The sequence below is a fragment of the Lactuca virosa genome, chromosome 9 (genome assembly GCF_052849685.1).
Source record: "Lactuca virosa cultivar CGN04683 chromosome 9, Lactuca_virosa_CGN04683_v6, whole genome shotgun sequence".
Classification (NCBI taxonomy): Eukaryota; Viridiplantae; Streptophyta; class Magnoliopsida; order Asterales; family Asteraceae; genus Lactuca; species Lactuca virosa.
Genome location: NC_136434.1, coordinates 3,107,491 through 3,133,343, shown reverse-complemented (window position 1 = coordinate 3,133,343; position 25,853 = coordinate 3,107,491). Strand labels below are relative to the sequence as shown.

The window sequence follows — 25,853 nt, the reverse complement described above, 5'->3', positions numbered from 1 at the left end:
CAAAAATCGACACACATACAGACCATGAAATCGACACACACAATATCTGATTCAGAGCTCCATCACCATTAGAATTGTCAAAATCGTCTGATGAAATTATCAGAATCGTATGATGGAGGCGGCTATGGTTTTATTTGAGAGGATAATGTTGAAGGTGGAGAGGGTGTTGAAGATGGTCTCGGAGATAGGAGGTGATGGTGAGTGTCGGAGACGACGCTTGAAAATGGTGGTGTTGGTGGCGTCAGAGATGGAGATGGCAATGGTGGTTATGTTAAGAAGACGAGGATGGTGATAGTCGTTATTATGTTAAGAAGGAGATGGGCATAACCACACATTTCATAAAAGCCCTCATATTTACATAAAATCCCTCGGGTGACCGGCTACTTGTTCACAACCTACTAAAAGGTTAAAATGGAAAAGAAATTTAGGCAAATTTGAGGCATTGATGAACATAAAAAAGGATTTAGGACATAATCACACATTTTATGTAAATATGAAGGCTTTTATAGCAATAAACCAAATAATTATAAAAGCAGTAGATCAGAACAATTAGATAAAGGTAATCAAAATGATAAAAAAATCGTTATTAAATATTATGGTCCGATCTTTTATTGAAAAAATGGGGCTTTAGTACGGAAACAAACAAAAAAATAAGCGATAAGAAATGAAACGTATCCTTTCTAGTTCTAGTACAATGCAACTCTTGATGTTTCTTATGTTATATAATACAACATAAACTAATTGTATTAAAACTAAGAAAAAATTGCTTCTACCCCATTCCAATTTCATATATGGTTGATATACACCTTACCACTCTTCACTATCAGCCCACTTACAAGACGATGCTTAAGCCCCAGTGATCACCGACATTTCCCAATCATCATTATTGTCAATCTTCCTCCCACCACAATATGTTTGGTCGGTGAAAAATGAAGCTTGATTTAGCACTTGTCATGCAAACTGTTGTCGATCATCACCACTGTAAGTTTGTTGTCGTGATTGAATAAATTTTCATTGAGTATATGGGATATGATTAAGTAACCATACATTGGGATGGTAAACGATCCCAATGACTTAAGGGTAACCAAGTCTTTGTACCACTAGCTTTTCTTCATGGAAAAGTTAGAGTAATTTTTATGATAGATAATAGTTTTATGTTTAACCCTAGCTACCTACTTTCCATATTTTGGAATCTTTGGAATTTGTACGTTACATATGTATTTCCTTCATCATCACCATCAAGTGTTACATCGTCAATAAAGATTTTCTCGTATCATCTCCTGTACAACATATATTAAATATGGCAAAAATCTTTGGTGTAAACAAGAGAGGTATTCTGGGAAAATTTTAATCTGAGAAACTAATCAAACTGAGTGAAAAATAAATGCTTCCACGAAACCAAATCATATGCGACAACCACATTATACATAAGTATTTCCCAAAAAATTGGTCGACGATGGCAACAACCACCCGATTCCTCGGTCAGTACGGTTAATAAATAGACCACAACAATTGTTCACGACGTACGACCTCACGAGAATATATTGGAGCAGCTTGTGATCGATCATCGTGTGGGAATCTCCAAGACCTCTGTCATCCAAACCATGAGAACGAAACCCTAATTGTCTTTTGAGTGTTTTGGGCTTGGAAGTGATATTTGAGAGTGTTCGAAATTTTATCTAGTTTTCAGAACATCTTGAATCTCGTCAATCGGAGTTACGAGTCATTAGATATGGAAAAAACACTTAAGATAAGTCAATTTGTCCATTAACATCCTTTTTGCGTCTTTTTCAGCTCCGTTCTCCTCCTTTTGCATCCCAACTCCAATTTTAACTGTAATTGAACACTTCAAAACATATTAAGTATCATATATCTTAAAATATAACATTTTTACTAAAATATATTATGATAATGGCCTAAAATACATAATTAAATAAGGTTATATCAAAATACATTATAGGATGAGAGTATTATATCATATGATTATCCAAAGTTAAATATTGTATGTAGTTAGTTTATAAAATTATGATATGTTTTATGTTTTGACTATTTTTCACTCTTCTATTTTTGGAATTCACATATGCCTTTATTAAAGTATCAAAATATCATATTTGCCGAGTGCAATTTTAAAATAAAGTATTTACCCTTTATAAACTTTCTAAATATCATATTCGTCCAAATTTTTTGTTTTCAATAATTTTTAATATTTAATATTTTAAAATCATTATAATTTAAAAGATGACTTAACCATATTCCCCTTACCTTTTAAATCGTTGGCATCTTTTGAATCTATATCACAAACACATCACCAACCAATCTTCTTTTTATCAATACGTAGAACTTACAATAATTTGTAAACAATTCAAATTAGGAAGAGAATATGAGATTTTTGGTGGGTTTCTGTTCAATTTGATTTTCAATATTCAACTTACCGCCATGATGCCATATATAACAGGTTAATATTACTTTCTACATATTTGTTCATGAATCTTGTCACATGGTACTACAATTACCACTTTTAAATGAAATGACGAAAAAGACATTCCTCAAATAGTGGTTTGATTGATTCGGACTTTGGACACCATAAGAGAAGAACTTACCGAAACCTAGAATAGAGTCTAGCAAAAAAAACGTAAGCTTGATTGCACTCTAAAAATAACCGAGAGTTTTCAAACAAACTTAAATCATCAACACCGATAGAATCAAATTCCGAAAAATAATAACCACGATGATCCACAAATGGGCTGGTAGAGAGATTGAAAATCTTAGGAAACAAAAAGATGTTATGCAAAGAATAATCGAGTTTTGCAGAGATAAATATGCCATCAAAATAGTCTCGAGATTAAATCGTATTAGTATATGCTCAAAAGATGTTTAAGGAATGTCCTTTTATGGTTCCCTATAAAGATTCTTAAAAAAGCTTCCATTAACCTCATTCATCGGTATAAAATTAAAACAAATGCGAATGAAATCCTGGAGAGAATCTAAAATAACTTGTTACTAGTTTACAAAACAATTAAAAATGGGAGAACATCATAAAAGAGCTTTGAAGGTTTCATTTTAGAACCATGTATTAATATACTTCCAAATTCCCTTCCATTTATGCATAAGAATTTACTTGTGTTGATTCAACTTAAGGATACAATTGTTTGAAACTCGGGTGAAAATTTTTCAATCTATATACACCGAACTAGGGATGATAATTTGGCCCGAAAACCCGAACCGAACCAAACCGAATTAGGCCCGAATAAGCAATTTGATTCAGGTTTCAGGTATCTATGTTATGCTTATTCGGTTCGGGTTACCCAAACAAGAGCTTATTCGGTTCTAAATACCCGATCCGAATAAGCATTCCTCCTCTCATTTCTCTGATCAACAGAAATCAAAATCATGGTTCACATTTTTGTCCTCGTCGTTCATAATAGAAAAAAAAAACCCTACACTTGTTCTCGTCGTTTCAAAATCAACCAATCTTCTCATCTATTTCCAAACTCGAAATCACTTTTGTCGATCATTCCTCTTGTTTCAAACTTTCAAAAATCGATCGTTCCTATTGTCTCTTAGGATTCACGAATTCCTACTTTGTCTAGTCATGGAAAATTGAGCTCCAACTCAAGAAATTCAAGTAAGAAATTAATTGTCATTATGTTAATCTACTATGTAAATGTTATTCTTTCAATGTGTTATTGTGTTATGTTAGTATTTAAACGTTTTATGTTGATGTATAAAAGTATATTATTATTCTATTATTCGGGTTATAGAATCCTAATACAGTTTATTCAGTTTTTTTCAGTTATATTAGGACTTTAATCATCTTGTACATGTTATTCGGGTAATAACTGAACCGAATCGATTATTACCCGAACTGAATCAAACCCGTATTGGTTAATCGGTTCGGTTTTCGGTTTATGCAATTACCCTTATTCGGTTTTCGGGTTATTTGGGTTCGGTTGGAACCGAATAACATCCCTACACCGAACCAACACATCACTTGTACATGGAAAACTATATAATTATTGATTCATTAATGCAATTTACTCTTTTTTGTTTGTCAATGTGTTCCAAGCGGTACCTAATAATTAAGGTCCTTCATCTCTCCACTAACGACCAATAGCAAGGCGAAGCGTTCTTCCTAAACCTTTAAATTGTCATTTCTTTACTATTCTTTGTTCCAAGATCAAGGACAATCTATAATTCCATCAATGCCTATATTTTAGGCATAGGTAACATGAGCAAAGAAAACACACAATGTCAACATTGAGAAGGTACGGGCAATATACTCAATTAATTTTTTATAATAATAATGACTTTAAAATGTAAAAGATGATTATTAAACATTAAAATCTATTAAAAATAAGGAGTTGGATATTTTAAAAGTTTATAAAAAATAAATATGATATTAAAAAATTAGGTTGTATAAATATGTTATTTTAAGGTTTAAGAAAAATATATATGATTTTGTTTTTAATTTTATTATAATTTTATTTTTGGTTTCTAACTTTATTATATTTCAGTAGCTCAGTATTGCAAGTTGTTTCGGGGAGAAATATATAAGGAAAGATCGAATGCATCACATGGACAGACCCTATGGGGCATGGGCTATGGCATCCAAATCCAAAACCCAGAACAGAAGATTAAAACATCGTCTCGTTTCCTTTCTTAAAACAGCTAAATAGATTTTCTTCCCATCCCTCTTGGCCCTTACCTTCCTCTCTCTTCGTGTCGCCCCTCTTTCTGTATGCAGAATAGATAGATACGTTCTCTATCCCTAAAACAGTTTTAAGAAGAAAAAAAAAAAAAAACAACGTCAAATAGCATGAACCTAGCTGGTCAAAGCAACAGCTCTTCGATCATGAAACGGGCCAAGAGCATCACACTCTCTTAGAAACCCCTACCCCTGCCCATCAATTTTCCTCAAGGTAAATACACGGGATCTTTCTATACATCTCTCACTAGAATCTTGAACTTGCTGATGTTTCCCCTTTTGGCCAAATGCTTTTTGAAAGAATGACAGACAAGATCTTTGGATTTTTACTATGTTACAACTTCAATTAATTTTAGGAAACCCTGAAAAACTCGTCTCGGGTGCCTCGCTTCAAGTTCTTTCCATCTATTCTTCAATCAGATCTTCCATTTTCTGTACAATTATTGTTTGGTATAAACTTAAACCCTTAATATTTGTTGGTAAGCCGCCGAATGTTTACGCCCAAATTCAAATTCTTGGATCAACAAGTCTTCCTATTAGATATATTTCAGGTTATTTTTTGGTTGCAAAGTTGACATGAATTTGATGATAATCGATCCTATATGGATTTTCAATCCTAAATAATTTTTTAGAATGAGAAATGAAGTAGTTATTCGGGTTGATTTTGGTCATTTTCCAGTGGTAGGCAATGCCATTAACTAATTGGTGTAAGTAGTAAGGTTTAACTTATTGAACAATCTTTTAATACATTTGAGGCTTGATTTGCAGCAACATTACCACTGTTTTAGTAAATAGTGTTGCAAGACAGGCTGTGTTAGAAGTGAATTATTATTTTTAGGTAATATCTGAAACATTTAAAGGTATGGTGATGTACTTGTAGGTATACATGGAGTTGGGACATCATACATCTTTTGAGAAGGGTTCAAGCACAAGTACAAGTATGCAGGGTGTGGCTGTGGGGTTTTTAGATAGGCTGCATGCAAAGCCTCAACATCAACATCAACATCAACCTGAAAGTGAGATGGGTAGTCGTGGTGTTGTGGCAGATATAGATGTTGACTCGAGAGAAATATATTTTTTAATCATGCATTTTTTATCTGCGGGGCCATGCCAAAGGACTTTTACACAGCTGTGCAATGAACTTATGGAGTATCAGCTTTTGCCTAAGAGATACCATGCCTTTTATTCAAGGACTGGTGAAGTTACAGGAGATGAAACTGATGATGGCATTTCTTTCCCTTTAAGCTATCAAGGTGCTGCCCAAAGGTATTTCTTATGCATCATTTTTCTTTGAGGTAAATGCAAGTGAATCATTCTGTAATTCTAAAGAACAAGCATACAAGTTTCTTTTTGTTATGTTATGTGAATCATTTGTACGTTGTACGTAAAGTATTATAATTAGTCAATCAAGGTCTTGATAAGTTAATTTATTATGCGATTTTAATGAATAATTCCATTCCATTAATGACCAATGGCTTCCTCATATGGGAACTTAGGGCCGGGGGAAGGAATATGAATGAAGTACATTCCTATTCCTTCTGGCGACTCAAAATTTCCCTTTTTTCGTGTAGTAATTATTTTTTTAATCTTTATAACTTACTCGGATTGCGGATTGTAAATTTATAGCATTAAAGAATAGGTGCTTGATTTAACCTGTTAATGTTGGTTGGACTTATGGGGATGGCTACTAATAAAATACTATAATATACGATTAGGCTGACTTGGGAATGAATGTATTAGGTATTCTCATATCGAAAAAGATCACTTGGTGAAGCTGCTGAAGCAACTAATAATGCATGTGGCTCCATCAAGGGGTATATATGGAAGAACAGCTCCTACTGCTGCTGATGTTCCTACTCTGCTTGGAATCGGGCCTTTTTCACTTCTTGGAGTTGGAGGTACGTCATTGTCATTCTCATTCGTTCATTTATTCCTTTAAGCTGTATGTATGAGTATGAGTATGAATGTGATTCTATTTCTGGGAGATTAAGATTATGTTGTGTACTACTATTAAAATGAAGTGGATGATGCTGCAAATAAGAAGACATTGGGAGTGCCAGCATATCTGCGTTGGCCCCACATGCAGGCTGACCAGGTGCGTGGGATTGGGCTGCGGGAAATTGGAGGCGGTTTTCCAAAACACCACCGTGCTCCATCCATCAGGTTGGCATGTTATGCCATTGCCAAACCATCAACCATGGTGCAAAAGATGCAAAACATTAAGAAGTTAAGAGGACATAGAGATGCTGTCTACTGCGGTATGTATATATTATATATATTATATATTCTTCTTCTTCTAACCTTTATTTTCATTTCAGCAATATTTGATCGCTCTGGGAGATACGTGATCACGGGATCAGATGACCGTTTGGTCAAAATTTGGTCAATGGAAACTGCGTTTTGCCTTGCCAGTTGTCGAGGGCATGAGGTACGTATGTCACTTAGATTTGTTGATCATCACCCTGTTTTGTTTTGATTTCAATGATTACCTTTCACTTGCAGGGTGACATTACTGACTTGGCAGTAAATTTAAACAATAGTTTGGTGGCATCTGCATCAAATGACTACAATATTCGTGTTGTAAGTATGATCTGGTTGCTTTGTGATGTTTACTTGATACTTGATATTGGTGAAGTAATTTTGTGTGTGTTGTTATTGTAGTGGCGCTTGCCAGATGGGATGCCTATTGCTGTTTTGCGGGGGCATGTAGGTGCTGTTACTGCCATTGCCTTTAGTCCAAGGCATAGTTCTGTTTTCCAGCTTTTATCGTAAGTCTCTCTTAAAATTGTTTTTGTTTTTGTATTTATATTATATGAATTAAATATAATATATAATATTTCGAGATATTGCAGGTCATCTGATGATGGTAGCTGTAGGATATGGGATGCAAGGTACTCCCAGTGCCGGCCACGTATTTATGTCCCTAAGCGGACTGATGGTGTTGCTGGTCAGTCAATCAAATCAATACTTTGATTTATTTCCTAAACACAGTTCCAACCCAGGTTTTTTAAATCATTCAACTTTTTATTATTATTATTGTAGGGAGTAACAACAACGGTGCTGCTTCCTCAACTAATGGCCCTTCATCAAGTAGCAGCGTTCCACAAAACAACCAAATACTTTGTTGTGCTTACAATGCAAATGGAACTGTGTTTGTCACCGGTAGCTCTGATACATTTGCAAGGGTACCATACAATACATACATACATACTCTTGATGCACAAAATCTAGGAAATGTATATATAGGACGTCTCTCTAAGAGGGAAAGGCTTGCTTGATTGGTTGCAGGTTTGGAGTGCTTGTAAACCACCGAATACCAACACAGATGATTCACAACCAACACATGAAATTGATGTATTGGCTGGTCATGAGAATGATGTGAATTATGTACAATTCAGGTTTGTTAGTTGGTACCTACCTGTCCATTGTCCGTGTATGTATCATGTATGTTCACAAACATCATCCATCTCTTCTGTTTTGCAGCGGTTGTGCTGTGGCTTCAAGGTCTTTGACTTCAGACACCTCAGCCTCAACAGAGGAGAAAGTGCCAAAATTCAAAACTTCCTGGTCAGTTAGTTCAGTTGTTAATCACATCACATCAAGTGCCTTTTTACTTCCTTCAAATCATAATTCCGCTCAAAGATGATGATATGATTTTTGCAGGTTTAGCCATGACAACATTGTTACCTGTTCCCGTGATGGCAGTGCAATTATTTGGATTCCAAGATCACGCAGATCTCATGTAAGTTTTGAGACGAGTTAAGTTGTTCTGAATATATATATATATATATATATATATATATATATATATATATATATATATATATATATATATATATATATATGTATTAATTGAGTTGTTGTTGTTGCAGGGAAAAGCGGGACGGTGGACACGGGCGTATCATCTGAAAGTGCCACCTCCACCAATGCCACCTCAGCCACGACGTGGAGGTCCACGTCAGAGATTCCTTCCAACTCCTCGTGGAGTTAATATGATTGTATGGAGTCTGGATAATCGTTTTGTGCTTGCTGCCATTATGGGTAATCCACATTCATCCTTTAAAAAATGACTTTATATTACTAGTTACTAGTACAGTTTATTTCTAGATTCTGGTGCTTCATACTTTGAATCAATTGTTGTTAAAACTTTAATCATCCTTTGAACTACCTAGTATGGTACCTACTGTTGTTGACATGTTTAGTGATTAAAATTAGATAATTGATGTCCATACAGTTAGCATCAAATATCACAATTTTAGAACAGTAAATTTTATACAAGTTTTTGGAATGTGCTGTAAATGATATTGTCATTCTAACTCTAACCTTTACAAGAAGTTTCCACATGTTAGGATGAGGGTAAATTAGTTACTTTTAAAAATGGTCAATGATTGGAGAAGATTTAAGTTAATAGCATTTTTGTTGACAAAAGTTGATGTGGTAAAGCAAAAAAGCTATGCATGAGGTGTTACACGAAAGGTGTAAGTGCCCACAAATCCTCTTATAGTCCAAACATATCCACTCTTAGGTCATGCTTGACTCCATAACCCCCATGACTCACGTATTTAAACCACATATAAATAAGTCATCATGCAATACATTTTATCTTTCAAAATATCACTCATTACCAAGTTTTACTACTTTAAATATTACTCTGGATGTAAATTCCACATATAATAAACCAAATTACCACTTCTAAAACACATTTTTGGCATGCACCCCAGTCACCCAAATGATCTACAACTCACCTTATGCTTCAGATGACAATCTTGACCTTTTCCCCTTCCACAATCAATGGTTTACTTTACCAATACATATCAACATCCCAAACGTGACATTCATCACTAACCACATAAATCAACTAATATAATACTCCTTTAAAACCCTAACACACATTAGAGATTACCAATATTATTAACTTAAATCGCCATATTACTACTCTATCAAAAACCCTTCAACACTCCTAAATGGTGTTCTTGAGCTCCAAATCAAAACACAAACATATTTCTGCCCTCAATAGCATCAATGAACCCGCATATGGGAAATGCTACTCAATGCTCCCACGATGATCATGAAATCACCTCTTTCTTTTATTAGTTTGGTTTTAGGCTTAGCTCTGTTCATAGGACATATAAAAGCACCCTTGTGTTGTTGCAACAGAGTTGCCAAGATCAGTAGTTTCTGTTATCAAGTCACATTAGAGTGGCTAGTGTAGAGGTGATCTATTTCTGGTGCACTTTCGAAACATATTAGGATATATATATCATTGCATCCGAGTGATTCATACGAGGATAAACATGAAGTCACTCTGGTCTCATGACTGAGATAATTTCACACACACACACACACACACTTTCTTTTTCTTTGAGCAATGGTGGGACATAGGAGGCTGTTGAGGAACAAGGATGATGTTGCTTTGCAGATTCTTGAGCTCTGTGTCAAGACTAGAGTAGAGATAAAACAAACCTAAATCCATTTTGTTTATGTTCAAATTGGTTTGGAATATTGATGCATTTTTATTTTTTGTTCAGATTGCAGGATTTGTGTGTGGAATGCTAGTGATGGCCGTTTGGTACATTCCTTGACTGGTCATAGTGAATCTGTAAGTTGTGCACTGCACTAAAATTTCAGCTGTTTTCACAGAGCGCTCAAAATTAAAATTCAGAAATGCTACCACTGAAACACAAACAAAAAAGGCCAACTCTAGCGTTTTTTTTCCTTCATTTGAGCAATGAGTTTGTCACCACACCAACACCATAGTTGATGAGGTCTAAATCTATTCTTTCAGTGAGGAGTAGATTAGGTGAAGTGAATATTTTGATTGCCTTTGATGTTCTTGTCTTGTTTGCCAAAGAATTGCTGTTGGATCTTTTGTTTTTATGCAAGCTTATGTTGTTTGTATATATAATTCTGAGCTTGTTGAGTTTAATGCAGACGTATGTTTTGGATGTTCATCCTTTTAATCCCCGTATTGCAATGAGTTCTGGGTATGATGGGAAGACGATAATATGGGATGTAAGTTAAGTTGCTGTTTTTTTTTTTTTTTTTTTTTCTCTGTTTCTGTGATTTTGACAGACATGTGCTGCTGCTTTTCCTGATATAATTGTAGATATGGGAAGGCATACCTATCCGCATATATGACATTGGGCGTTTTAAGCTGGTTGATGGAAAATTCTCCCCGTAAGTCATCATCTATTATCTATTAATAATAATAATAATAATAATAATAATCTCAACTTATCTATTATACTTATTCCCCCTCTGCATTCTGTTGTAATACATTACAGGGATGGGACTTCAATTGTGCTTTCAGATGACGTCGGCCAAATTTGCTTGCTAAGTACTGGACAAGGAGAGTCACAGAAGGATTCCAAATATGATCAGGTACCTGGCCCTGGTGACGACTCATGATGATATATGTATTTTTGTTTCTTAATTTTCACCATGACTTGACAGTTCTTCCTTGGTGATTATCGGCCTCTTGCAAGGGACGCTCATGGAAATGCCATTGATCAGGAGACACAGCTTCCTCCCTACAGAAGAAACATTCAGGATGCTCTTTGCGACTCCAGTATGCCCTATATATAATATATATTTCTACTGATTTCTTTCCAAACAAAATAAAAATAAAAATAAAAATAAATTTGTGTTTATGTTTATGTTGGAAGGCATGCTTCCATATCCAGAACCTTATCAGAGCAATTACCAGAGACGGCGGTTAGGTGCACTGAATTTGGAGTGGCGGCCACCATCATTAAAGTTTGCTATTGGGACAGATATCGGTTTGGGTGGTCAAGATTATCAAATATTGCCTTTGGCTGACTTGGATGTGGTGGCTGAGCCGCTGCCTGAGTTTCTAGACGCCATGTTCTGGGAACCTGAAAATGATGTGATTGTTGATAGCACGGATTCAGAGTACAATGTTACGGATGAATGCTCCAGTGAAGATGGGCGTGGTGATGGAAACACCTCAACCGATTCAGATGCAGATACCAGTCCAAGTGGAGGTGGAGGAGGAAATCACATGGATCATCATGATGATTCCCGTCGAAGATCAAAAAGAAAGAAACCCAAAGATGTAACTTTAATAACTACTACTATTGTTTTCTTCCAATCCAACATAATAATACTAATTGTTACCTTTTCAGTTGGAATGGATGACTTCTCTCGGAAGGGAAAGGCGTGGTGTTAGAAAGAGGAACTTTAACGAGCAGCAGCATGAAGGGAGAAGCAAACGAACAAAGAAAACAAAAAACAAGTCAAAGAAAAAAGAGCAAGTCACCACCCCATCAAGACCTCAACGAGCTGCTGCCAGGAATGGTAAGAAGTTGTCATCACAGAGCAGTGAGGATGATGTGTCAGAAGATGATTCCTCAGAAAGTGAGACATTTATGGAGGAACCCTTACCATTACCATTACCATCGATTAGCCAATCACCAGCACCAGAATCGAGAAAGAAACTGGTGCTCAAGTTTTCACTTTCAAAGAAGCCACAAGCTTCTGAAAATACCAATACTTTGAGACTTGAAGAAGAAGAAGAAGAAGAAGAAAGCTCAAGACCAATCATAGTTAGTGAGCCTGAGCCTGAGCCTGAGCCGGAGCCATATCCATCAACATCAACAAATGGGTTGGATGGACGCAGGCCTACTAAAATAAGAATTAAACCAATGATAAAGCTTGGTGGAATGAAAACAGAAGCGGATGATAATGAAGTAGCTCAAAAGAGAAACACAATCAAGTTTAAGTTGAATCAACATAATAGTGGTAGTCGGCAGATTAGTTCAAATGCCAATGATTCATCTGAGCCTGAGGGCAGAACAAGATCACTCAAGTTTAAAGCAATTTGCCATGATGATGAGAAGCCGAATCTGATCCCTTTCAGTAGCACTAGTAAGTCGGATGGAAAAACCAATTGGCTGTTATTGTCGGCTGAAGAAGAGGGGTGTCGCTACATCCCTCAGCTAGGCGATGAAGTTGTATACGTCAGACAGGTAATGTAAATGTAATGGGATTTTTTTTATTTATTTATAAATTTCAGATGATTGATTGTTGTTTTTCAGGGTCATCAAGAGTACTGTATACGACATTCATCATCGGAACGTGGTCCATGGAAGGGAAACAGTATAAGAGACGTGGAGATTTGTTGGGTTGATGATGTTGTTTATGCGACTCTTGCCGGTTCTGGAGAGAGCTGCTGTAAAATAAAGCTTAGATTTACGGATCCTTCATCTGGGGTGTTTGGTAAAACCTTTACGTTGACTCTCCCAGAGTTGGTTGACTTCCCTGATTTCTTGGTGGAGAGAAGCCGTTATGATGCTTCCATAGAAAGGAAGTGGAGTGTCGGGGATAAATGCTTTGTATGGTGGAGAAATACAGAGGGAGGTGGAAGTTGGTGGGATGGTGAAGTTGTTTCAGAGGGTGATAAGAGTGTTGAGTTTCCGGGGAGTCCATGGGAAAGATTTGTTGTTAGGTATGCAGATGAAGCTGATGATGCTGAGATTAATCGCCATAGTTCATGGGAGCTTCATCCTCATAAAGATACCAGCCAATGGGAACAACCACCCCAACCCGCCCTTCATCCTCACATCAGGAACACCATGCTCTCTTTGCTTTCTAACCTACACCACTCAGCTTCAGCTAGGAGGGGTAATCAGGTACCTACCTGCTTAATCTTGTTTCTTTTGAATCCACACAAGCCAATCAATATCTGATACATGGCATTTCATTGCAGGATCAATTTGGGATCATCAAGTTAAAACACAACTCACAGAGAATAGACTTTATAAATAGGTTTCCCTTCCTGCATAACATGATTTAATTTATTTGCTCCTCAAATCTAAAATCTGAACATACAAATATTGATGTTGATTTTAGGTTTCCGGTTCCATTGACTCTGGAGATCATTGAGCTCAGGGTAAACAACCATTACTATAGAAGCTTTGAAGCCATGAAGCATGACATCACAGTGATGCTATCGAATGTGCGTGCCTATTTTTCAAACAATGCAGAAATGTCCGCAAAGATGGCACGCCTGTCAGACTGGTTTGAAAGAAAATTGTCAAAGTTGTACAACACAACACAGGATCTTTTATAACCTATATATATATATATATATATATATATATATATATATATATATATAACTAGGTCATAGATATAGCTACACATCCATTTTAGGGGATGACAGAGTCTTTCAAGCATCTTTTCTTTTCTTGAAAACAAACCGAGGAGAGGAGTACTTGGTTTGTACCAACATTAATCCAACTTCATTTTCTTCAATCAGTAAGCATCTTGTGCTGATTTAGCTTAGTAAAGGAGTGGTTTGGAATTTGGATACATGAAAATCAATTCTTCCAGTTTGTTTGCTTCTTTGCCTTGTGCATACATACACTGTTGTGTTGTTAATCCAATGATGGGGATGTCATAATCCGTTTTATCAGCCTTGTTGCTTCACCTTGCAGCCAAAACTTCTTTTTCATATATATGATATATATCATATGAATCAATTCATAAATTAAGCTAACAAAATATTAGCAAAAGTAAATCAATTCATAAATTAACCCTAATAAATATTACCAATAACAAATTTTTATATCCTTTTTTTTTTCTTTCCATATCATGTAGAAGGCAAAAAGTAAGAATAGAAGAAGCTGCAGAACATGACTGATTGCCAATTAATTATTGTATGTATATATATTTTTTTCAATTTAATAATTAATAATATATCGACTTTTATTGTTATATTTTAAATTGAATTTTGGTTGCAAATAATGCTATTTTGGCACATTCAGAAACGGAGTTAAACATAGGTGGAATAAAACTCCACATATTTTTAGTAGATAGATGAGATGAAAACAAAATCCTTTCATTCCCTATATTTTTCTACAATATATGGTTAGACAAATGTAATAACCAGTGTTTGTCTCATAACTACTACCAATACCTACCTACAAGGCTACACGAATCAAGAATTAACTGAAAATGGTTGTGCATACTTAAATTTGCAGACTAGCCGATTTTGATTATGTATCAGATTCTTCTAATAGATCTTGCAGTTTTGTTTGGTTCACCAACTAATTAGAACAAAACAATCTTGAGAGTTTATTTCCAAACTGGTTTCAAAGAGAATTGCCAAAACAATAGAGGATCATTTTCTTCTGTCAAGTATTCTTTCTTTTCCGTGTTAAAATTTAAACCCAAACTGAGATTGTATTCTAAGCCCAACAATTAAGTACCGAAATCATTTTCTTCTGTGGAGTTCTTGAATCGCTTTCAATATCTTCTGCTCGGTTATTGGTTTGGATATATTAATGTTAATTCCCGCTTCAATAAACTTGTTTAGTTCTTGGCCCTCTGCATGTGCTGTTAATCCAATGATTGGGATGTGCACACCATATTCTTTCTCCTTAACTCTTATCAGTCTTGTTGCTTCACAACCATCCATCTCCGGCATCTACAAGTTATATATATATATATATATATATATATATATATATATATATATATATATATATATATATATATATATATATATATATTCATAAGTGATAGATCCGAATTTTTTTAGAGAAAAAAAAGGTGGAAAATTCCATACCTGACAATCCATAAAGATATATTCATACGGCAGAATATGTGAAGCTCCGAGATTTGTTTGATGACTTAGCCCTTTGGAGACCATGTTGAAAGCTTCTTTCCCGTTTCTGCACATCTCAAAACTCACGCCAAGCTTCAAAAGGATCTTCTTGGCTATCATCTGCTGCAGAGAATCATCTTCTGCCACCAACACTTTTTTCCCTCTCAAAGGGCTGCTGCTACTTTCAATTTCTTCTTCTTGTTTTGTGATTTGATGATGATTTGCAATTGGCGGTGTGCCGGGGAAGTTCCCCCCAAATTCTGGAAGAAGATGTATCAACGAGTGTAGACGTGAGCCATGGAGCGGCATGGGTATGATGATGTCAGACGGGGGAAGCTTCTTCTCGTCGAGGCCTTGGAGTTGAATGCACTTAGAACCTAACCAGACGATTCTGATTCTAGAACAGGAATTCTTGGAGTCTTTTCTGAATTCAGCAACTGCTTTGCATAGCTCATTGAAGTCAACCCGTGTTGTATCGATCACAAGCAATATGAAATTTGGTACACGACGACCTGTTTGATTATTATTATTATTCCTTTGTGGGGTCGGCGACACATCAGTCCCATCCAATGCGCTTAAAGGAACTCCAACTCCATTTGATGTTGGTGTGGGTGTGGGCCAGTTGAGGTACCCAAAACTTAAACTTAAATCAGATGATGATCTGTTTTGTTCCTCTTCTTGTCGTCTAAACTCCCGGAGACTTTCTGATAGTTGTCCTATGTTTTTCACTGCTAAAACTTTAATTCCTTGAGCTGCTATAAAATTTTGTGCCATCTTTCGCCTTTCATCACTGCTAATGAAGAGAACAACTATAGAAGAAGAAGAAGAAGAAGGAGGAGGAGAGCTTTTCACAGTCTTGTCGTCTTCACTGAGATCAGATACACAAACCTTAAACACAACATGGAACCTGAAGCATGTGCCTTTTTCCCCCACTTCCTTGTCAACTATGCTTATCTCTCCGCCCATCAGTCGTACCTGCAATTAATCGTTCAATATCAGATCTTTTTGTTTACTTGAGAATGAGAATGAGAATGTTAAATGTTCATGTTACCAGAGACTGGACGATTCCAAGGCCTAAGCCAGTGCCTTCAATTTCAGGACCCGTTTCTTTGACCTGAACATAGTTTTCAAAGATAGACGCTTGTTTCTCTTTGGGAATACCTTTTCCAGTATCGTCGACTTCAAATACGAATTCCATGGAATTAGGATCATCATGGTCATGGAATTCATCTATACGCGCTTCGGTTCTGAAAAATAAGCAACATCCTCCTCCTCTTGTAGATTCTTCATCATGTGTGTACTGTAATCCACGCTTCCTGGCCCAAGCGCGGACAGACACATTACCCTCTGAGGTAAATTTGATAGCATTGCTGAGTAAGTTGGACAATATCTGTTTAAGCCTGCCTTCATCCCCTTTGACATGAGAATATTTGATCAAAGAAGCATCCAAAATCACATCCACTCCTTTTTTCAGACCAACAGGATAGAACAACTCAACCACACCCTCAACTACTTTTGTCAAGTCAAACTCTTTTTCTTCTAGCTCCATCTTCCCAGCTTCTATTTTACTTGTATCAAGAATAGAGTTGAGTATACCTGATGAGATTGTATGATTGATTAGATTAAACATACATTCTTATGAGTTAATTATGAAATGGTTGAGAGCTTACCATAAAGATCTCCTGAACATATCTGCACAAGTTTCAAGTTTTTAGCTAATTCTGATCGTTGATCGACCTCGTTGATGGACATCTCTAACAATCCAGCAATGCCTGCTAATGAAGCACGGATATCATGGCTGGCAGTAACAAATGCAAGACTCTGATTCATGCTCTTTCTTTCTGCTTCTTGTGTTGCTCCCTTCTGTTTTATAAGAGCAGCTCTTAGGCACATCTCTTTTTTTGCTGCTCTCACTGTTAACACCACGAAACTGAAGATAGAGATGGCAACAGTCACAAACAGCAGTGAAAGAAGCAACAAACCAAATACTATATTCTTATGCATCCTGCTTTCTACTCCACCAATACCATCATATGGTAATGCCAATACATATACCTGAAACATTCCATAATTCATGTCAAGAAGAAATCACATGCATATAACAAAAAGAAAAATGTTGAGGAGCATTTTTATACCAACTCCATTCCATCAAGGGAGGAAGAGTAGTACAAGATATATTTTGTTCCTGAAATCGTTAAAACATGTGATTCCGGACCATGAATATTCCCATTCCATAGCTGAAAAGATATTGTCTTATTCCCCTCCAGCTCCAGTTCACGTAGAACAACATTACCATCTTTTGTAGCCAAGTACAAACCTCCACCAGAAGGTTTTATGCCATTCATTAACGATTTGAGATGAAAGCCAAGTGAGATGACTCCTCCATTTTTATCCACACCAGCTGCTGTATTCAAGACAAGCAAATCATTGACATCATTCAATGACTTCCCTAATGAAGCTGAAGCACATCCATTTGTAGAATTCAAAGCTTGTTGTAACCACGTTTCATTAACCAAAACTTGAGATGGAAACACAACTGCATCTCCATACAACTTCCCTGTATCCGAATCAATAGGCTGAGTGTACCATGAATAACCGTTTCTAGAAAACGAAGTGTTGGAATAAATAGCAAATATATGCTGTTGGTTAACGTTGTTGGAGTATAATAATGCAAAAAGCAAGCCATCTTGTCTGATATATGAAACTTGTGACAGGTGTGGGATCGTTAACAGTGCTTGAAACAACAATGGAGACACTTGAGATTCTATGTGAGAGAATGAGATCAGGTCTGTTTTACTTTTACCCAGAGAAACGGTTGCAAGTTTAGCTAAGTTGGTTGCTGATGATTTCATTGGAAGCAATGTGGTTGCTGCATGTTGTATGACAGACCATGTTTCTTCATGAGATTTCTTGGTCATCAAATCGACTTCTTTTTCAATTGCTTTGATTTTTAAAATCCAAAATGGGATTATTAAGGTAGGAAGCAGTAGGCTTATTATTGCCTACAGATTCGTTAGGACAATGGTGAGTTAACAATAACCAAGTTGAAATCTTGAAGACGGTTTATATATTGAGTTGTGAGAGAAAATTAATTACCAATAGGATGAAGAAAGATATTGGGTTTGATGTGATCATTTTGTTGAGCTTCATTCAAGTTTTTGGTGATTGAATTGACACTTTGATGACGTATTTAATTCCAAGATCTGTAAGAATATATCCGAAAGATGAATTCTATAATGTTTTAACTGGTGGCCAAAACCAAAACTTAGGAATAAAAGCATATAAACAAGTTTAATTTTGTTCAATGACATTTAAAGAAAGTTAATATGAAATATTCTATCATTGGGAGTTTGACTAAGCTTTTTAAAACAACTTATTATGGTTTCACACCACTATAAGTTAAAAAAATGTTTGGATGAAAGTAACTTATCCGGTGGGAACCTCTAATAAGTCATTTTTTCATAAGTTACCCTACACTTACTTATTAACTTATAAGCTAATAAGTTATAAGTTATAAGCTAATAAGCAATGACAAACACCCCCTTAGTGTATTAAGATCAGTTTCATTCATTTAAGTTTTAGCTTTTTTGGATTGGCTGAACACTAGGCATATATGTATTAATATCCAAAACAATCGGTTGGTTTCATGTTTTCGCCGTCAATAATCGATTTTTGTTTTTTGTTTTTTTGTTTTTATTTTGATGTACACTTACATAACATAATTTACTAATAGTTAACAAAATAGCAAAATAGAAGCGGAACACAAGCATTGAAAGTAGGGGGCCGAAATCAAAGACTTTAAAACGTAGCTATATAAACAAGTTTAATTCGGTTTAAAGTTATAACATATCAAGACAAGCATTTTTAATATCGGTTATCAAAAACACCATAAAATTATTTTCATCCAAAAAACATCTTTGAGCGGGTTTTGATGTTTTCGTACATAGTTTGATGTTTTCTTTGAAGAAACACATCACTAGTAAATTGTTTTTTCATGTTGCTATATATTACATAGCGAAGTTAACTAATAATTAACAAACTAACAAAATAAAATAACAAATAACATAGTCTAACAAACAACTTTTTACGAACGATGATGATAATGATAACATAAAAATCTTGAAAAGCAACATATAATTTTTTTCATCTTAAAAACAATATTAAATTGTCTAAAACCATAGATATCAAAATAAACAAAAAATGTATATGCATTGATTGTAGTTATTTCACTCTCGTACATAAATTATAAATAAACATTTTAGTGGTATTTTTATTGTTATCAGATTTTTTATTTGCTCTCAATAATAATAAATAAGAATTAAAGTAATATATTGTTTAGTATTTTGCAGCTTTTCAGTTTAGACCTTTTCATATCTGATATCTCCCAATATGCATTGATGTATTGAGAGACGGAAAGATAGAGAGAGAAAAAGACAGATTGTCTACATACGTTTAGTCAGGCGGAGGAGACCGAAGAGAAAGCGGTAACGGGCGGAGCACACAGCGGAGTTTAGTGATGAGTATTCCGACGACTTCTCGGAGAGTAGAGAGAGTATACGGAAGAGGATATCAATCCGACGACTTCTAGGAGAGGAGAGAGAGAGGGAGAATATATGGAGGAGGAGATCAATCCGACGACCGGTGCTAGTCCGGTGTTCTTCTTCTGGTTAGGTTTGAGAACTTCTTTTTCCGGCGGCGGCAATAATTTTATAGGGTTTATTTTTTTCTTAAATTCAAAGCTTCAAAATTTGAGTTAAAAGATTGTAAATTCGATTAGATATTTTTTTTATATAATTTCCTTATTTTAATTTCAAAGAAGGTTAATTTTAATTTTGTTAGTGATTTTTTAAACTTTTTCTTGCATATTGTTTGATAACTAACATCCGCGTACACCAGTGAACTTAAAAACGGAGGGGCAATTACTAATTAGTCACTTAATTGATTATTTTATTACTAAATTACCATATGTAATAGGTATTAGAAACCCAAAAAGCAGGGGGCCATGGCCCCTAAGAGCATTAGAACTCTCACAATGACTCTCTCGCTGATCTCAAGTTTTTGTTAAATGTTTGTTTTATACTAAAGTTTCAAGATCATGTTGTTTCTAATAAAGAGCTAGAATGTCATGATTTTGAAATGAACACCTCTTGCCTTGCATATCTCATCGAAAACTTTGTGTTGATTTTATTTTCTCGTGGGGTGGTTGTATTTGGTAATGTTAGAAGAAGAAAGTGAAAGCATGCACTAGGGTAATTTGGTCAAAGCATAGTTTAAACTTTAAACTATAAAGTTGTTGATTGGATATGGTGACCTGCCACTACTAGAAAAAGGTTAATAGAGTACGGTTGAAATTATGAATATAGTACGTACATAGAGGACGTATTAGTAGAGGGGTGTATTAGATTACATGCATAATAGAGTACGACTATTTAACCGTACTATATGTATCCTATACCATCGCATACAATCATTACATACAATCACATCTAATACGCCATATATACACATCTAATACACCAATACACAACCGTACTTGATGTCTCAAGTATCATCTAATACGCCATATATACATATCTAATACACCTACACAACACATCTAATACACCAATACACAACCGTACTTGATGTCTCAAGTATCATCTAATACGCCATATATACACATCTAATACACCTACACAACACATCTAATACACCTACACAACCGTACTTGATGTCTCACATTCCCATTCCTTCCAGCCCATTCCGGCTTTGCATTTCAGCCTTATTAATCAGCCAATTCCACTCCATGGATGCTGCGGAACACATGGATCACCATTCCAACTATTCCAACTGAAACAAACTCTTCAATTTCTGCAAAGCTTTTACCATGTGAATTGTAACCGAATGATCAATATCTACAAAATACAAACCTACTATATGATTCCATTCTAACCATAAGAAGTGGGACATCACTGATCATGTTTTCATTTTAAGAAACAGAAAAAAAAAATTACAATAACCATTTAGTTCATTAAACATAAAAACATTAATATTCTTTCAGATTACAGTCTATATAATCTAAAAGACTATCATTTGTATACCTAATTCATTAAACATAAAAACATTCTTAAATTTGTTAATGTCAAACCTCTGACCTCTCGTTCCCCTTTGTGGCGAATTCATTGTATGCCTACAAAAACAAGAAAACTTAGGATTCAAAATCTCAAATAACTTTTAATGAAGAAAACTCAAATTATAGGACCTTCCTGCCATTAACAACTTCATCTATAGCAATGCAAGGGTGAAAACTTCTCCACAACATACAAAATATGAGCAAATACAACATGAAATACAAAGGATGTTTGTGTACCTCCATAACAGCAACCTCCATAACTCGAAATCTGCAAACTTCCACAATAAAACACAAAATATAGCATCCTACTTTTATATATCTCATTTTCCAAAAAAAAAACTTTCGTCCAATTCCTCACTAGAAAATGGTTTTTTGAAAAACATAACCAATTATAACAATGTATATAGAAGAACTAACCGTTAACTTGAAAAAGGCTTCACTTTATCACCAAAAGTTCTCATCCATGTTTTAACACGTTCGTCCAATTCCTCACTAGAAAATGGTTTTTTGTCCTTCCAAATGTTCTACAAACAAATTAAGATAAAAAATTTGTTATTTAACAAAGGTGAGCCTGTAGTACAATAAACAAAAATGCAAAAAAAATATCTAACAATATACTTACTTTCGGAAATCCATGTTGTCGAAAAAGTACAAACTCATGCATCCAGTTCATAACGTAGTAACCACACTCCCAATCGGACAATTCTAAATGCATCTTTCTACTCAATAGTGCAAAGGTGGCGACTCAGGGGAGAAGAAACTCTCTCTTCATTTCTGATGATTGGTATGTAAATTGCCTCAGATTCTCAAAATCGACTTTATTTATTAAAATTCTGACATGGAATTTTATAAAACATTTTAGTAATTCAGCTGTGTTGACTTGTTTTCGAGCCAAATGTGGATGGAAAGGGAGCACAACACACGAGTAAATATTCTCATTTTTCACTACTTTTTTTTCTTCATTTAACTGTTATATTGACCTAATATTTCTCTTATTCTTTAATTTCAGGCTTTTGCAGATGTTAGATCAAGTTACAAAAGGATGAATGCACTCCCTAAAGTGAAAAAAAATTAAGGAACTCACAGAAGATGAATTGAATTTGGAACCTTTGTGCAAAGATGTAGAAATCTTTTCTCCTATTCACTTTTCTTTTTTACTTACAGAAGGGTAAAATGGTCATTTACTCATTTACTCACATTAAGACAGTTGATATTATATGATTATATCTTGTATTTGTGAATTAGTTACTTGAATATTTTTCTGAAAGAATGATATCTGAAGAGACATTACGGAGAAATCATGTCATGCAAAGAAGATATGAAAAACAGGTAGAAAGAATTTACTAATTTACAAAACTACCCTTCTTCTCCATGTACTCTTTGTTAACTTTTTTCCAATTGTGTATGCAGATTGTTATTGCATTTACTTATAGAAGAAAAAAAGAACTTGTTAGTTGCAAATACAGAGATATCTCAAAGAAATTCTGGCAGGTGAAAATCGATATATCAAAACTTACTATTTATGGTAAAAATCGGTTGACTAAAGTCAAAATTGACATTTTTACCCTTTTAGGAAAGTGATACTGAAAAGATATTATATGGACTTGATGATATATAAGGAGCAAGTGATATCATCATAGTAAGTTTTCACTTTTTCATCTTGAAATACATAATCTTTTTTGGTGTTTCTAATTTTGATTCATCAAAATATTATATATTTATATATATATATATATATATATATATATATATATATATATATATATATATATATATATATATATATATATATATATTTATAAAAGGTGGAGGGTGAAATGGACAAACTTGCAATGGAAGAAGCTGGTTTTAGAAACTGTGTGAGTGTTCCTGATGGAGCTCCTCCAAAAGTAAACTAACACATATGGGCTACTTCTTGAAATATAATAGTAACCATTAGTAAATAATGTTGAAAAGAGTGATCATTCCACAAGAGAAGGTTCTTACTTTTACCTTTGTGATATCAGGGACAAATAAGATCCATGGTGTTCTTCATTGATATCCACCTTAATAATCAAATAATCATAAGCAGAAGTAGGTTACTAGAAATTAATATGATTATGATATCATAGACTAGTTGAAATTGTCGATTACTAGAAATTTTTCTGATTATATGGTCTAATAAACCAACAACTGAGTAACATATATACTTTTACACAGTATAACCATTATCGACTCCTAGCCAACTAGCAGCATTGCATAAACACAACATTAATATGTCGTACAAAGAAGACATTGTCATAAACAGAACATTAATCAAAGAAGGCCGATCGTACCTGTAAACAACGTGAAAGAAGGAGGAGGCGGAAGCGGCTGTAGGCCGGAGTAGGAGACTTCGTCTATGTCGTCGACCGAAGACCGGAGGCGGAGGAGTCGTTCGCCAGAGGCGGAGGCGTCGTCGGCTGAAGGCGAAGGCTTCGTCGTTCTCGTGATAAGAAAACAAGTATACGCGAAAGGGAACGTAATTGCAATTTTGATTTTTGGGTCAATTTTGTTAAGTTTGCAAATTTTGACCGATGACGAATTGAAAATGTGCTCATATGGGCTAGACTGATGGGCCCCTTCAATATACACATCCATATAAAAGAAAAACGGGATTCACGTCCATATATATGTAAAAAGGACAAAAAAAATTCAATTTTTTTTTCTTTTGTTTCTTGTTTAATAATATACATACCTTTTGATGTATTATTTTTTTTTGGTTTTAAATTTGATGTTTGTGTATATGTACAAAAACATAATGTATGTATAAAATTGTTCTAACTTGAATCAACACATTTTTTGGAGAATTTTCAACCTTTTTTTTCATTTTTTTTGTTTTTTATATTTGGAAATACATAATACAACTTCAAACATAAAAACACAAAACATCCAAATTGTCAAACTAATACATCTTCAAATTTTATTTTATTTTATTATTATTATTTTTTTACACTTGGGTTTTGATGTCTATTTTGGTCTTTTCATCAATTTTTTTGCTATTTTTTAATAAAATTATACAATTAGACTAAATTTACAAAAAATACACAAAGATTAATGTTCATCACTTACCACGTGACACTTACCAACATAACCACCCCATAAAATACACAAAGATTAATGTTCATCACTAAAACATGACTTTGTATAATATAGAACATATTACATGTGACATAAACATCAAAAACCCAACATAGTTTTTTATCTTTGCATCAGGTTGATACTACACAAGTTTTTCATAATGCAATCATAGTAAATCTCCCATGAAGAACCTCATTGCCCTGTTCCTCTTCTCTCTCTGGTGGAAGACCACATGACAACAACATTTTCTGCAAAATAAAAAATAAAAAAAGAATTACTTGAACTCCTATAACATTCACAATAGCAAAGTACTTTCATTGATTTGTTTCTTATAGCATCTTACTTGGCTTTTTTTTTTTTTTTTTTTTTTTGTGTTTAGCTTATAAAAAAGGAACAAAGAGAATATATAAAAAGTAACCACTCTATAGAATGATAGTTGATGTATGATTATAATGATTATATAAAGAATAAATATATGCATAAAATTGTAGCGTTCTCTTCCAATTGATTCATTTTCTGCTATTGCAAAATATTAAAAGTTAAAACACTTTATCTCAATAAGTGAGAAAAAAATCAATTTGAGGTGAAAATCAGTAAATCACTAATACTAATATTAAAAAATGACATAGATAAAAATGTCACTCACAATTTATTCATGTCTGCATGCTCTGTTCGCACATACTTAGCTTGAAGATGCTCAAGTTGAGAGTTGATATTAAACCTGTCACTAGCCTATGAACCAATCAAATAAAATTATATTATTTTAGAAAATAAATAATATGCACCTGCATATTGCCCTTGTTGGTATAAGTTCAGATTTTCAGATTGTCCAGATGCTGTAATGTCAATGGGGGCAAGAAATGCTACATAATTACAAAAATACCTGATACTTCCTTCTATATTGCTTCAACTGCAACTATCACTGTTATTGTCCTTCAATTTCAAGGATAATTTGGTCCGGATAAAAGATTTAACTAAATACAAATCAAAAAGATTCTATTAAACAGTTGATTACATTGGAATTGATACCATTATTAGAAGAATATGATAGAAATGAAAGAATAACCATTGTTTATGAGGTACAGAGGGAATCTTTATCCTTTCAGTTGATGCAAACTCAAATGCTTACAGTAAACAAAAAAACAGCAATTAACCACCAATTTTATCATTTCTTGAAAGATTTTAGCCAAAATTTCAAGATTATTAAGCAGGTATACATATTATGTTTGCACTATATATATGTGTATTATGGAACTTAATATGATATTTTGATAGGCTTGATGAAATAGGGAATGTGGTCTCTGTGA

At 34.5% G+C, this 25,853-nt stretch overlaps 2 protein-coding genes, 1 long non-coding RNA gene and 1 pseudogene across 3 annotated transcripts; 2 read left to right on the top strand and 2 right to left on the bottom strand.

Annotated features, from left to right (window-relative positions):
• Positions 1-4,580: 4,580 nt before the first annotated feature.
• Positions 4,581-14,071, top strand: LOC145136588 (uncharacterized). Its single transcript, XM_079070703.1, has 23 exons — positions 4,581-4,919; positions 5,586-5,971; positions 6,446-6,603; positions 6,727-6,963; positions 7,024-7,133; positions 7,208-7,285; positions 7,367-7,473; positions 7,558-7,652; positions 7,748-7,890; positions 7,994-8,103; positions 8,189-8,272; positions 8,369-8,447; positions 8,578-8,746; positions 10,234-10,304; positions 10,637-10,717; positions 10,812-10,882; positions 10,990-11,086; positions 11,159-11,273; positions 11,371-11,780; positions 11,851-12,693; positions 12,763-13,356; positions 13,434-13,492; positions 13,577-14,071. Exons 2-23 carry the CDS (start codon positions 5,592-5,594, stop codon positions 13,794-13,796), a joined length of 4,311 nt encoding a protein of 1,436 aa, XP_078926829.1. The 5' UTR covers positions 4,581-4,919; positions 5,586-5,591; the 3' UTR covers positions 13,797-14,071.
• Positions 14,072-20,067, bottom strand: LOC145136590 (histidine kinase CKI1-like). The gene is made up of 8 exons (XM_079070704.1): positions 19,786-20,067; positions 18,432-18,538; positions 17,471-18,337; positions 17,006-17,390; positions 16,387-16,931; positions 15,297-16,310; positions 14,938-15,155; positions 14,072-14,156 (listed from the first exon to the last, which is right to left on the bottom strand). Exons 2-7 carry the CDS (start codon positions 18,483-18,485, stop codon positions 14,943-14,945), a joined length of 3,078 nt encoding a protein of 1,025 aa, XP_078926830.1. The 5' UTR covers positions 18,486-18,538; positions 19,786-20,067; the 3' UTR covers positions 14,072-14,156; positions 14,938-14,942.
• A 2,469-nt stretch (positions 20,068-22,536) lies between these two features.
• LOC145136281 (uncharacterized) lies at positions 22,537-23,088 on the top strand. The gene is made up of 4 exons (XR_013720359.1): positions 22,537-22,568; positions 22,693-22,776; positions 22,858-22,938; positions 23,021-23,088. It is a non-coding gene; the product is annotated as an uncharacterized LOC145136281 (long non-coding RNA).
• Positions 23,089-24,701: 1,613 nt separating this feature from the next.
• Positions 24,702-25,383, bottom strand: LOC145137047 (uncharacterized protein At4g14342-like; annotated as a pseudogene).
• Between the last annotated feature and the right edge of the window lie 470 nt (positions 25,384-25,853).